Source organism: Dioscorea cayenensis, chromosome 11 (assembly GCF_009730915.1).
Source record: "Dioscorea cayenensis subsp. rotundata cultivar TDr96_F1 chromosome 11, TDr96_F1_v2_PseudoChromosome.rev07_lg8_w22 25.fasta, whole genome shotgun sequence".
Taxonomy (NCBI): domain Eukaryota; kingdom Viridiplantae; phylum Streptophyta; class Magnoliopsida; order Dioscoreales; family Dioscoreaceae; genus Dioscorea; species Dioscorea cayenensis.
The window spans coordinates 1,532,148-1,544,419 of record NC_052481.1 but is presented as its reverse complement, the minus strand read 5'-3'; the positions used below and the strand labels follow the sequence as shown (position 1 = coordinate 1,544,419).

Genomic DNA, 12,272 nt, shown 5'->3' with positions numbered 1-12,272 from the left:
AAATAATAGAAATTCAACCAAAAATATTGTTTTTGAATCTTATACATTTTCTATAATCTAATTTATTTATATATTTTAGTTTCCATATAACCTTAAAAATATATATATATATATACACACACACACACATAATCCACTTCATATTCTTGAAAAAATTGTTTTCTTAATCTAATTTTACATTTCATAGTACAAAGATCCCAAAAATCCCCCATTCGGTACTGCTGGGATGCACAAATCCAACCAAAAAAAAAAAATCAAGAGAACAAAATCCTTTATAAATCCTTTCCGAACCTGAAAAAACTCTTCAGGTAATAATAACAAACCAAATAATCTGAAAAAGCCCAGAAACCAGTGAGCATTATCAGACCTTAAACCCTGCCTCTGTGCTCATAATTTCTCTTACCACTTGTTAGTTCCATATCAATCAGCAGTTTGGCCTCTGCAATGCTCATTTAAGTTTGTGCTATTATTTTTTACGGCATATTGTCATGCCATCACCAACTGGTACCTGTGTAATATTTTGCAATGACAAATATATGCGCTGATTAAATATGTATATCGCAAAGGAAGTTTACTGAATGATTATAGATATTTCATACCACACTTGTACTTATGCGTTCGTCCTTGAAAATTTTCCGATTGAACTTTCTCAAGGAATTGGTCTTCTTGTCTGTTTCCTGATGAATAAATTTAAAGATTAAAAAAAAAAAACAAGAACTATCTATTGTCAGTCCCAGGGCATGGATCATTGTAACACTCAAATATGAAAGAACACTGGCTTACTTACATTAGGGTTGGCAACTTTCCCATGCCAAAGAACATTATCGATGACAATTACGCCACCCACTCTCACCTAGAATTAAATTTGGATAAGAATATTAGAAAACATTTATGATTATATGTAAAAGAAGCTAAACCAAATTTACAAATAGGGAAATTAACCTTAGAGATGTAATATAAAAACACTGATCTAAGTGAAGCAAAGTCAGGGTTCTGGTTAAGCTAAGTGGATTGCATGCAAGCTACTGTCTTAAACAGCAACATCATATCTGACAGCTTTCTTATTACAAGAATCAAAATTTTAACCATATGGACACATAAATCAGACAAAGGTTAACTAGGAAGGAATTTGCTTGATTTTACTCCAAAACACATTAGATGCATCTTGAAGACATGAAAGCAACATAAGGATATAAAGGATTTATCAGTTTCTATAGCAAAGAATAAAAAATTAGACTGAGTTTGGATCATACCAGTTGAAATAGATATTCGAAGTATTCATCATACTTTCGCTTGTCAGCATCAAGGAATGCAAAATCATAACTGAAAAAAAAAGGTATGATTATGAAATTAAGCTAGCAGATAATAATTTAAAGCAGACCAACTAAGCTTTATGTAGTCAAGAAGCATAATTAGTTGCATAGACAGAACTCGCAAAACTGTATCATTTTACACTGTAACAGTGGCAGGTTTGTTTAATCAAGAAGTGCACAACATCAAAATAGATTCATTAGCATTTCCTAAATTGAAATACTAGAATTGCAGACTAGCCATTGGAACTTCTCTGACAAAAATGGCAATCACAAAACCTGTTCACACGGTCTCAGTAACAGAATTCTATCATAGTGAAATTTAACGTCATTCTCTGTCCTATAGCTTTTAATAGGGTTCAAGGATGCACTTTTTCAGTCTACTTTAAAATGAATCATATCCCAACCTTTTTTGATGCTTAAAGAAAGAGCACACACACAACAATACTAGCTCTATCTCAAAACAATAGCCAGCCATCTACTTTAAATATAATATGATAAAGATATAACAATTTTTCACTTCAATACTTCATGTGAATACATCAAAATAGCTGAATAAATGCATAAGAATAGAGAAGAACTTAGTCAAACTACAAACTGTTTTTTTCTAAGAAGCAAAGATTGATAAATGCAAATGTCGAGAAAATCTAACTTAGAGATGAGAAACAAATGGCTAGCAAGCATGAATACAAATAATCCAATCATCCTCAAATCCACCAGTGATATACTGGAAGTACCTGCAACCTTCACCTTTATCAAGTAAAGATTGTAGAGTATCGGCTGCCAGTGCCTGTTTTACATCCACCTATTCCAATAGCCATGTGACAGAAGCAGGTCAACAAGAAGCTATAATCTACGCAGAAGGAAGATAAGGAAATAAAAAGAGACATACTACAAAGAGTGAAGTGACAGGCAGGTATCTCAATTCAATATTAACCATTTCTGAGACGGCACATTTAAAGAAATATCATGTTCTTGTAATTCACCTTTTAAACTCAAGAAATGGACAAAGGAAACAAGGTATCGGCTACAACATATGTCTTATAGAAAAGTATATGGGAGAAATTAACCACAGTAACTCATAAATATTAATGCACCATAAAGTAAATCAAGGCCAACCTAAAAACTTTAGGTGATTCAAGATCTCACCTTGTGAGCCACGGCAGCAAGCTCATAATACTTCTTTGCAATTTCAAGACATTTTGCGTCTTTTTCACAGGCAACCAAATAACCTGATTCCGGCAGTACTAGTGCAACAGCTAAAGACGAGTACCCCTAGATGGAAGCCAGACAGATAAATAGATGTAATGAGAAGTATTCACCAACACAACTTAATCTTAGCAAGCTTCTCAGAAAGATTACGTGCAGACGAATTTAATAGTAAGCCATAAAAGTAAGATGAAATTAAATAATATAACATAGACTATGTCAAAAATCATCCATAATATCAGTTTCAGACTTAAAAACCTATGCAGGCCAACATTTCAGTTATCAACATTGATAATTTTTGTCATTCTGTTTTATAATCCAAACTTAACAAACCTTCTAGTGCGCATTTTGATTATTAAAACAAGAGCTTGAAGTAGGAAATACAAACCTTGGTACATTAAAATAGAGAATTGGAAAGAGGCATGCTTTCAATGTAAAAAGGATGTCATATAAGTAAACATTTTTACCAATGCTTCAACAGAAAAACTGATGTTAATTCAAAGCCAATTAAACAAACCAGCACCATAATCATCTGATTAATAATCTGTGTCAGATTAAACTCCATATAAAGGTATGAAATCAACAGAATAAGAAATCATTACTCGGCCCCCCATGCCCCTCATTTCCTGAGATAAACATTCAGTGCCTAAGTACACAAAATTCAATAATTAGAAATAAATTTATCATATCCATGAAATAAAAATTCAGTCAACATAGTTCACAAAGCACTTACAGTAAAAACACCAACTTCAATGCAACGATTTGCTCCAAGGATCTGAACAAGCATTGCTAGCAGCTGGGCCTGATCAGGAGAAACCTAACATAAAATAGCTCTTGATTAAATTACACTTGCACCAGAAAATTATATAGCAATAAAAGGAGCTCTAGCAATGTAAAATTCCAGTTTCCAACTCCTAGAGATACAGTGCAGCAATATATGATATCTTGGGTCCATATATTAGTTGATATTTCCTAGAGTATAACATTTTATTTATAAGGATCAAATTTTGATTGGCGTACGTTTCTTACAGATATTTCTTCCCATTACTAATGTTGACTCTAGAAGCTTTACATGTTGGACATAACATAAAAGCTCAAGAAGAAAGTGCACTTTTGGTACATATATTAATGAATTATAGTCTCCAGTCATTTTTATCACTAAACCCAAAAATTGCTCATTTTGGTTTAAAAGAAAAAAACTAAATAGGCACTAAAAGTGCTTGCTTTCCTCTTACTTTAAGTACCAAAGTGAACTACTGTTCGGTTTCAGGAATAAATTACAGTGTGGTTCAGAAACTAGAAGAACATTTTAATAGCAAAAACACATAAATTTCAAGGTTCATAACTGCAATTCAAATAGTTGAGGGTTCACATGCTAGTTTTTGATAAGGAAAACATTTCCAAGAAAATCTGTCTACATTCTTGAAATACAAATTCAAGTTTTGTGCAAACAATACTCCCTCAAATCTTTTTTACTCATCCATTTTAACTATGGATTAAGAAAATCGGTTAAAATTAGTTGGTAATATAAAATTTATAAAATAAAATTAACATTAATTTCTCAAGAATATCTTTATTTAAAATATAATTTAATAAAATGTGTATTTGAAAAGGATTTATTGAAAGTTGTAGAAGTACATTAAATTTAGAAAAACAATATTTAAAACTTTATAATTTTCTAAATTGATAAGTTCTCTAAAATAAGATATAAAATGGAGCAAAGAGAGTATTTACTATGCATCAACTACCGGTAGTCTGGTACTCCCAAGAATTAAAGATAGTATTAAATTATTTAAATTTTAATATAAAAAACAACCAAATTACTAAACTATCCCTCTCTTGAAACCATGTATTTATTCTTAGAACTATAAATATTACTCTCTTAATTTATATAATTTAAGAAATTAAAGATGAGTAAAATTGAAAAATAAATAAATAAATAAATATTATTTTAATATTGTAAAATGACAACTATTTTGCAAATAAATTTTTTTATTAAAACTTACATATGTATTTTTGAAATGGAGAGAGTACTAAAGAGGGCACAATGCACAATAAACAAAGAAAGGATTACATCAATCTGGATCCCTCAAAGAATGTACGTGAGAATGTTTGGATTAAAAACAAAGCAAACACAAGACACACAAAAAAAAAGGAAGAAAAAAACACAATTCCACAACACATAATTCCTCAATTTGTCATTTTCTTTTAAAATTCAACCAAACATAAGCAAACAAAATTCTACCATTTTCTTATCATTTCCAATCCAAACAAATCCAAAACCCTACAAACCTAGTAAAAGATCAAAATTACCAGCATCTGGCTTCCTTTCAAGGTCGCCGTCTCTTCCCGGAGCTCACGAAGGATCTGAGACTCAAATTCTTGAGCACAAAACCAAAACCAAAACCCTCATAAAAAACCAACACTAGAAAACCAAACAATCAGAGTTTACCGGAGGCTCGCGAACATTGGACAAGATGTAGTCATAGAGCTGCGGCGTGAGACTGATGACCTGCTTCTTTCCGAAGCTATCGTCCTCGGAGACGATGACTGGAGAGGCATCAGTCTGCAAGCTTCTGAATCGAGTGATACTTGGTAGCAACGATTGGGCGAGGAGAGGAGAGTAGGGTTTCGATGGGGAATGATGATAAGGAGGAGGAGGAGAAGGAGGTCGAAAGAGGAGAGCTCGAGGGCTCGTGAAGCGCTGGAAGGAGGCGATGCCGCGCATTGCCCGAGAGCTTCGATGATTCGGAGATGATGCTATCGCTATCGCTTTCCTATTTTTATACAGCGTCTCTTGCGCCGGGCCGGGTTCGGTTCGGTTCGGTTCGGTTCGAATCAAACAAAAAACCAGGTTCAAGCCCTTTGGCCTAAATTAGTACTCCCTCCGTTCCTTTTTATCTGTCATAAATCCATATGTTTCTTTTTATCTATGATAAACCCATTTTCTCTTTTATCTGTCATTTTTTAATATTAAAAAATATTTATTTTTTTTTCCAAAATTACCCTAACACTCTATTCAATTCTTTTTTTTGAAATTTAATATGAGAGAGATGTGAAAATATAATTTAGAGGTAATTTCGGAAAGATAACTAATTTTTTATTAAATTATGTGAAATAACTAACTTTTTTTGGTATGTGAGATTCGACAGATAAAAAGAAACTGAGGGGAGTAGTGATAAGTGATAGTTGTAGTCACCGACGGGACTATTAACTTTTTTGGTCTCTTTACTCAAAAATGTGCTAAATTAGTCTTTCAAATTTTTGAAATGGGCCAACTTAATCTTTTGACATTTGAAAATAACCCAACTAATCTCTGTATTTTTTTTCGTTCTGGAAAGATTAAAAGTAGAAGGACTAGATTTGCTCATTTTCAAAAAATAGAGAGACTAATTGGGAGTATTTCTAAGTAGAAAAAAAAAAGAAGAGAAAATTAGATGGATGAATTCGGTTATTATATATATATATATATATATATATATTTCCCTTCCATCTTATTAATAAAAATTTATTGAAAAATATGTTTGTTAATCTATTCTTTAAAAAAAAATCACAAAATGTTTTTCTATTTAAACGAACTTTGAAAAAATTTAGAAGAGCATGTTTATATATAATGTATATATTTTTAATACTCGAGGAGGAACAATATGGAAGCTCCAGCATTTACAATCAAATGTTGTTTTGACTTTTTCTATTTATCTTATGATTATTTACTTTATAATCAAGATTGGATTTTTGGTTTATTACTATGTTACTATGTATCTAGTGATTTCAGTGTTGCCATTATATTTTTTGCACTCTTTTTCTGTCACAAATATTTAAATTATTGTGGTGTAATTTGCCTTCCATACTCATTTACATTTTATTTTGTTCTCTGGTACCTTCCAGCATTTTCATAATAGGCAACTTATTCCAAACCTCAATGAATTGATTTTTTACCATATTTAATTATATATATATATGTATGTATAATGTTCTCTAATGAGTATTACCGACTTTAACAATAAATAATTATTTTTATAAAAATCACAAACAAAAAAAGAACCAAATCATAACTAAATGATAATCTAACTCAAATTTAAAATCTCTGAAGCACAATAAAAAAAATAAAAAAAAATATTTTTCATCAATTTATAAAAAAAAAATCACAACAAAATAAATTAATGAGTGTCAAAATAAAACATTTTTTTATATTAAACCCCATTTAAAAATCACGAAAACGGTTTTTTTATATATACCAAACTTAATTCTTTCTTTTTAAATTTCAAAATTAAACATTATTACTAATAAAAGTTAAAACCATAAAAACTTGTTAAAATTCAACGAGAGTTGAATCCGAATCTCAAGATCGATCAAACGCCACGTGTCAAGATCAGCAGTCTCCTCCAACCATAAACACCTCCCCATCTTCGTCTTCTCCCCAGCCAGAAGACACATCCAAAAAGTAGAGCAAACCCACGAGAACGAAGCTCGACGCCGCCATTGGAATCGGCCCGAAGATCCACAGCACAAGAGGAAACGAGAAATAGAAAGCTCTCAGCCCCAGCGACCAGAAATAGCTCCCCCGATTCAACGCCGCGCTCACGTACTCCGAGCTCGACAGCCGATTCTTCGCTGGAACGTTGATGAGGATGCTCGCATGGCTGTAATACCTAATCGATTGAACATTGAGGAGAAAAGCGAGAAGAAAGCACACAAGAATGGAGAAAAACTTAATCGAGATCTCTAAAGAGCTGGATTCTTCGCCCAGCACGAAGTCGCCTTGCGCGTGCCAACTGCCGCCGGTGACGCCGCTGGTCATCAGCACGGCGATGAGCGAGCTTAACATGATGGCTGTGGAGGCGAGCAGCGTTGATGCCATTATGTTGTTTCTTAGGGTTTGCACTGCGAGCACGCCGTTCTTCACTTGGTCCTTTAGAGAAAAAAATAAAAAAAAATTAATAAAAGCTTTTTTGAGAAAGGTAATAGAAATGAATGTAATAGTGTAATGAAATATACTGGGAATTCAAGGCGGTTTCTGTAATTTTTGAAAATACAGGGAGTTTTCTAGAAATAGAGAATATTTTTATAGGTTTTTTTGTGATGTTTATATAAAAAAAATGAATTATAATAATAATTATTATTATTATTATTATGAAGAAAAGGAGCTGCTTTGTAGCTATCGAACATGAATTATTTTAAAAATAATTTGCTAAATTTCTAAAATAGAGGGAAAAATACCTATAAAAATAGGAAGTCATACAAAATTATGAATACAGTATATATGATTAAAAAAATATAAAATTTTATTTAAAAATTAGAAAAATTGAAAGAAAATACCAAAGAGCTCATAATTTAGCTGTATTTAAAGTTATTATAAAAATAAATATAAAATAATTAAAAAATCTCGAATTCAAGACTCTAAGCAATAAGAAAAAAAAAAGATGAAAAGAAAAGATCAATAGGAATTTTTACAGTTGAATTACAAAATAAAGCTAAGAAATGGCAATTAAAGCAAACTTTTTTTTTGTTGAAATGTTGGACAATTCAGGGACTGAAATGTTACTTTCAGAGGGTTTTCACAAGTACCAAAAAAATATTTAAGGTAGTTGCAAAAAAGTCCTTAAAAATAAGAAATTTATTCTGTTTTTTTTTCCTTTTATTTTTTATAATTTTCGCAGAAAATAGAGAAAAAAAGCTGGAAATTATCTCCATTGAAATTTGTTGGGATTGAGGAAAAATAGAGAAAAACCGGTGGAAAATGGCGGAAAAAAAAAAAATAAGATTAAAAAAACACAAAAAAACATGAAGAAAAATGTTCAGTTTCTAAAGATCATTCTCTAAACAAACAGAGATTAGAAAAACAGAAAACAAATAAATTCAAAAAATCCAAGACCTGCATCATGGATTCAACCCAAAGACGGCGATTGATGGAGTTGATCCCGATGACGGTTCTCATGGGATGGCGGATGATGCGGTGGAGGAGCCAGGCGTGGTAGACGGCCATGACGATGAGCCCTAAGGGAACTAAGACGAAATCCAGGAGTTGGTTCTCCATTGATAGATCAAGAGATTTCTAGGGTTTGCTAAAGAGATCGCAGAGAAAGAGAGAGGGAGAGGGAGAAGCGTGGGGTGCAAGCCAAGTGGAGTTCTCACGAGATGAAAAGTGGGAGGTATTTTGGAGAAGCATGGTGCGCTATTTATAGGGAAAAAAAAAGTGTTTTTTTAATTAATTAGTTAATTAATTAATTAAATTGATAATTTATTAATTTACTAATTTTTGCTTTGGAAAGAGGAGAAGTGCTTTAATGGGGTTGAAAAGTCAAACTTTGGCGCCGCTTTTGGTGTTTTTCTTAGGGTTTAAATATTAAAATCATCCCTGTATTTTTTTGTTTTTCAGTCTTTTTAATCTATAATATAAAAATCCGCTTTTTAATTTTTAGTATTTATAATTTTTTCATTCTTTTTTTGAGTCCTCTAATTTTCATCATTTTTACTTCCATGCAAATCCATAAAGACAGATTCATCAATTATAGAGACCAAAAAGACAAAAATATAAAAAATACGAGGACCAAAAAAATAGATTTTTATATTGGATGGGCTAAAAATATGAAAAACACAAAATAAAGGGACCATTTTGATATTTTGACTTTTTTTTTAAATTAGAATTAAAGCTATGCAAATAAATAGTTTTTAGAAATTACACTTGTCATATTTACATTTTATTTTTATATGTCTATTTAAAAAAATTGTAAATTAGTATTATTATTTTTTTTCTAAATTTACCGTCACATAAAAATTTGTGAAGTATTGCTTCCTATCTTTTTTATTTAATCCATCTATTTAAAAAATTTATGAAGTATTAAATATTATTTTTTAAAATTTATTTTTATATTTCTATGTACTTCTCTATTTTGCAATAAATTATATTCGACTACATATAATATTAAATTATATTTTAAATAAAAATAATTTTAGAAAATTAATTATATTTTTTTATAAATTTTTAGATTATTAACTAATTTTAACTAGTTTTTTAATCCATATGAATTTTGTTAAATTGTACAAGTAAAAATGAGGAGAGAGGATTAATTTTTTTTTTTCCAAATTTACTCTTAATATATTTTTATAGTTTTCAAAAAAATAATGAAAGAGGAAATATTTTTTAAGAGAATATTAATGGATTTTTAATAAGGATACTTTTGAAAGAGGGAATAAAAGATAATAGTTAAAGTCTATAGATAAAAAAAGACTATTAGAATATTAATGGATTTTTAATAAGGATAATTTTGAAATGTCCATACAATTTTTTTTAATTGACATTATCACCTAATTTTTTTAATATGTGTAAATTGGTAGTACTAGATGAAGAATCTAAATAAGCTCTTGAAAACAAATTTTATTTTTCTTAAGTATCCTGAAAAAAATAGAAATTATTTATATATCTTTACAAAAATGATATTCATTTTTTATTTACCTATTAATAGGTTTTATTTACTTATATAAGTTGGTTAAACGATTTATTAAAAATTAAACTATTTTTCCATTTAAAGAAACGAAAATTTATAAAATAAAAAAATTTGTACTTTGATAAAATTAATAAGGAAAATGATTTTTAATTATGAAGTTATATAATTTTTAATTATGAAGTTATATAAGACTATATATATATATATATATATGATTTTTATGAAAATCTTTTAGTTTTTTTTTATTACAAGTAGGCGATAAGCATCTTTACACAAATGATCCCGTGCCAATAGACAAATAGGCTATTATGGAGTATTATTTACTGTTAAGTGAATTAAAAAAATTTGATAAATAAATAAATTTAAATATGACATATCACTTGTCAAACAATATATATATTTTTTATCTTGAGTCTTCAACCCTCAATGTGAATAGCAATTAAAAGAACAAATGTTTTATAATGAACAAATGTTTTGTAATTGAGTTATTGCACTTTCATGCATATTGCAATTAGATAAATTAAAATGATAACTTTATTGTATATTTTTCCATGATTTCTTCTTTATTATTGTACAATAATATTTGTTTTAAGTGGGTGGTTGAAAATTTAGTAAAATCAAAATGTGAATCATGCTTCCAAAATACAGTGAAAATTGAATATCCCAAGTATAGTTTTTGAAATTGGTGAGAGCGCTCATGTTTACCGGTAAAAGTGCTACCCAAAATAAGTTGGATGAGTACATCTTCTTGTCAAATTGCACCATCAAATGAGGACATTTTTATTAAAGTTTAGTGAAAAATTTAAACCCAACAACTTCTTAATTTATTAATATCGATCTATGTGTACATTATTCATGTCCTTCGTGAAAACTCAGATTCAAACCTTAACTAAAATAGAAAGTGCTATTAAAATTCATAAAATTTAAATAAAAATAAAAATAATGTTTTTTTTGTGAAGGCTCAGCTTTGAACCTCAACTCAAATAGAAAATGCTATTAAAATTTTTTAAATTTAAATAAAAAAATAATATGGTGGGAATATTTTATACTTATGTTTGATTATTTGTTCTCAATGATATACATTTTTTCCTAAAGAAACTTTGTCAAATAAAATGGTAAAGTTGAAAAAATCATAATTAATGTTTATAGAATTGTTAAAAGTCATGACTAATTTAAATAAAAACAAAATATTTAAAATAACAGATAATTAAGATCGGATAAAGTATAATATAAGTGAAATTACAACATATATGAAAGTCATATATTTCATATATAAGATTTTAATAAAATCCTAAATTATAACACTATTGTTTAATTTGTTGTACCTTTTATATATATATATATATATACACATTATTGTTTGATTTGATATAAGTGGAGAAATATAATTGCCATATAAGTGAGATAGTGAAATTACCCTCATTATCTATTAATCTATTATTTACCTAAATTATTTACAGTATTTCAATTTAAATGGTGTTTGTTTTGTTGTATTTAGAATTTTAGAGTTACATGTAATTTTGAATATATTATTAATTAAAATCCCTTATTTGTTTTAAAATTTTTAATTTTTATTTTGACCAACCAACTCTTTGATTGACTAGAAATGCATGATTCGGTTTTACTGCCCAATCTGTTGTAAAACAAAGTCCAAGATTTGGAGAAGTGCAACAACGTGGATATGTTTTACATCATTTTGTGGGTGAAAATGCTTAGGACCACTTCTATAAGCCTAACTTTCACACTTATGACAACTAAACCAAACATAGAATTTCTTCATTTACATGTAAAACATTGTTACATTATTTTTACTGTCAACGAGAAACAACCTCGGTGTGCTTGACCAGAAAGCATTTTGTTTATATTGTTATTATTATTATTATTTGATAAGAAATATAAATTTTGAAAAAAAAAATACATAAAAGTAAGAAATATTATTTTTATCGATCAATTACAAATATTTACCTTGAAAATATAAATTTGGCTCTTTCTTCAACGGATTTATTATTCTAGTTAAAATAAATTATTTTGCGAATCGGTGAAGGAAAATTTTGATATTTTATTCAATTAATAGTAATTAAAAATAATTATTTTTTTATTAATATTAAATATTGATTGATATTAATAGCCTTTAAATTTAAAATAACTTATAAATATAATTTTATATTGTTTGTTTGTTTTTTTTAATAAAGTGACGGAATGGAGTGGACTTAAAGGCTCAACCATGATTTGAAAGGAGTTGAAAAATATTATTAAGATCAAGAGGAGCAATCTTCTACGAATATCTTGTGCTAGTGAAAAGTGA

At 29.0% G+C, this 12,272-nt stretch overlaps 2 protein-coding genes across 2 annotated transcripts; both read right to left on the bottom strand.

The window, feature by feature from the left end:
* Positions 1-141: 141 nt before the first annotated feature.
* LOC120271457 (probable caffeoyl-CoA O-methyltransferase At4g26220) lies at positions 142-5,269 on the bottom strand. The gene is made up of 9 exons (XM_039278137.1): positions 4,972-5,269; positions 4,833-4,886; positions 3,253-3,336; positions 2,460-2,585; positions 2,048-2,115; positions 1,254-1,323; positions 788-853; positions 600-677; positions 142-508 (listed from the first exon to the last, which is right to left on the bottom strand). Exons 1-9 carry the CDS (start codon positions 5,245-5,247, stop codon positions 467-469), a joined length of 864 nt encoding a protein of 287 aa, XP_039134071.1. The 5' UTR covers positions 5,248-5,269; the 3' UTR covers positions 142-466.
* Positions 5,270-6,860: 1,591 nt separating this feature from the next.
* On the bottom strand, positions 6,861-8,641 carry LOC120272629. Its single transcript, XM_039279499.1, has 2 exons — positions 8,395-8,641; positions 6,861-7,431 (listed from the first exon to the last, which is right to left on the bottom strand). The coding sequence occupies exons 1-2, from the start codon at positions 8,554-8,556 to the stop codon at positions 6,892-6,894; spliced, it is 702 nt and encodes a 233-aa protein (XP_039135433.1). The 5' UTR covers positions 8,557-8,641; the 3' UTR covers positions 6,861-6,891.
* Between the last annotated feature and the right edge of the window lie 3,631 nt (positions 8,642-12,272).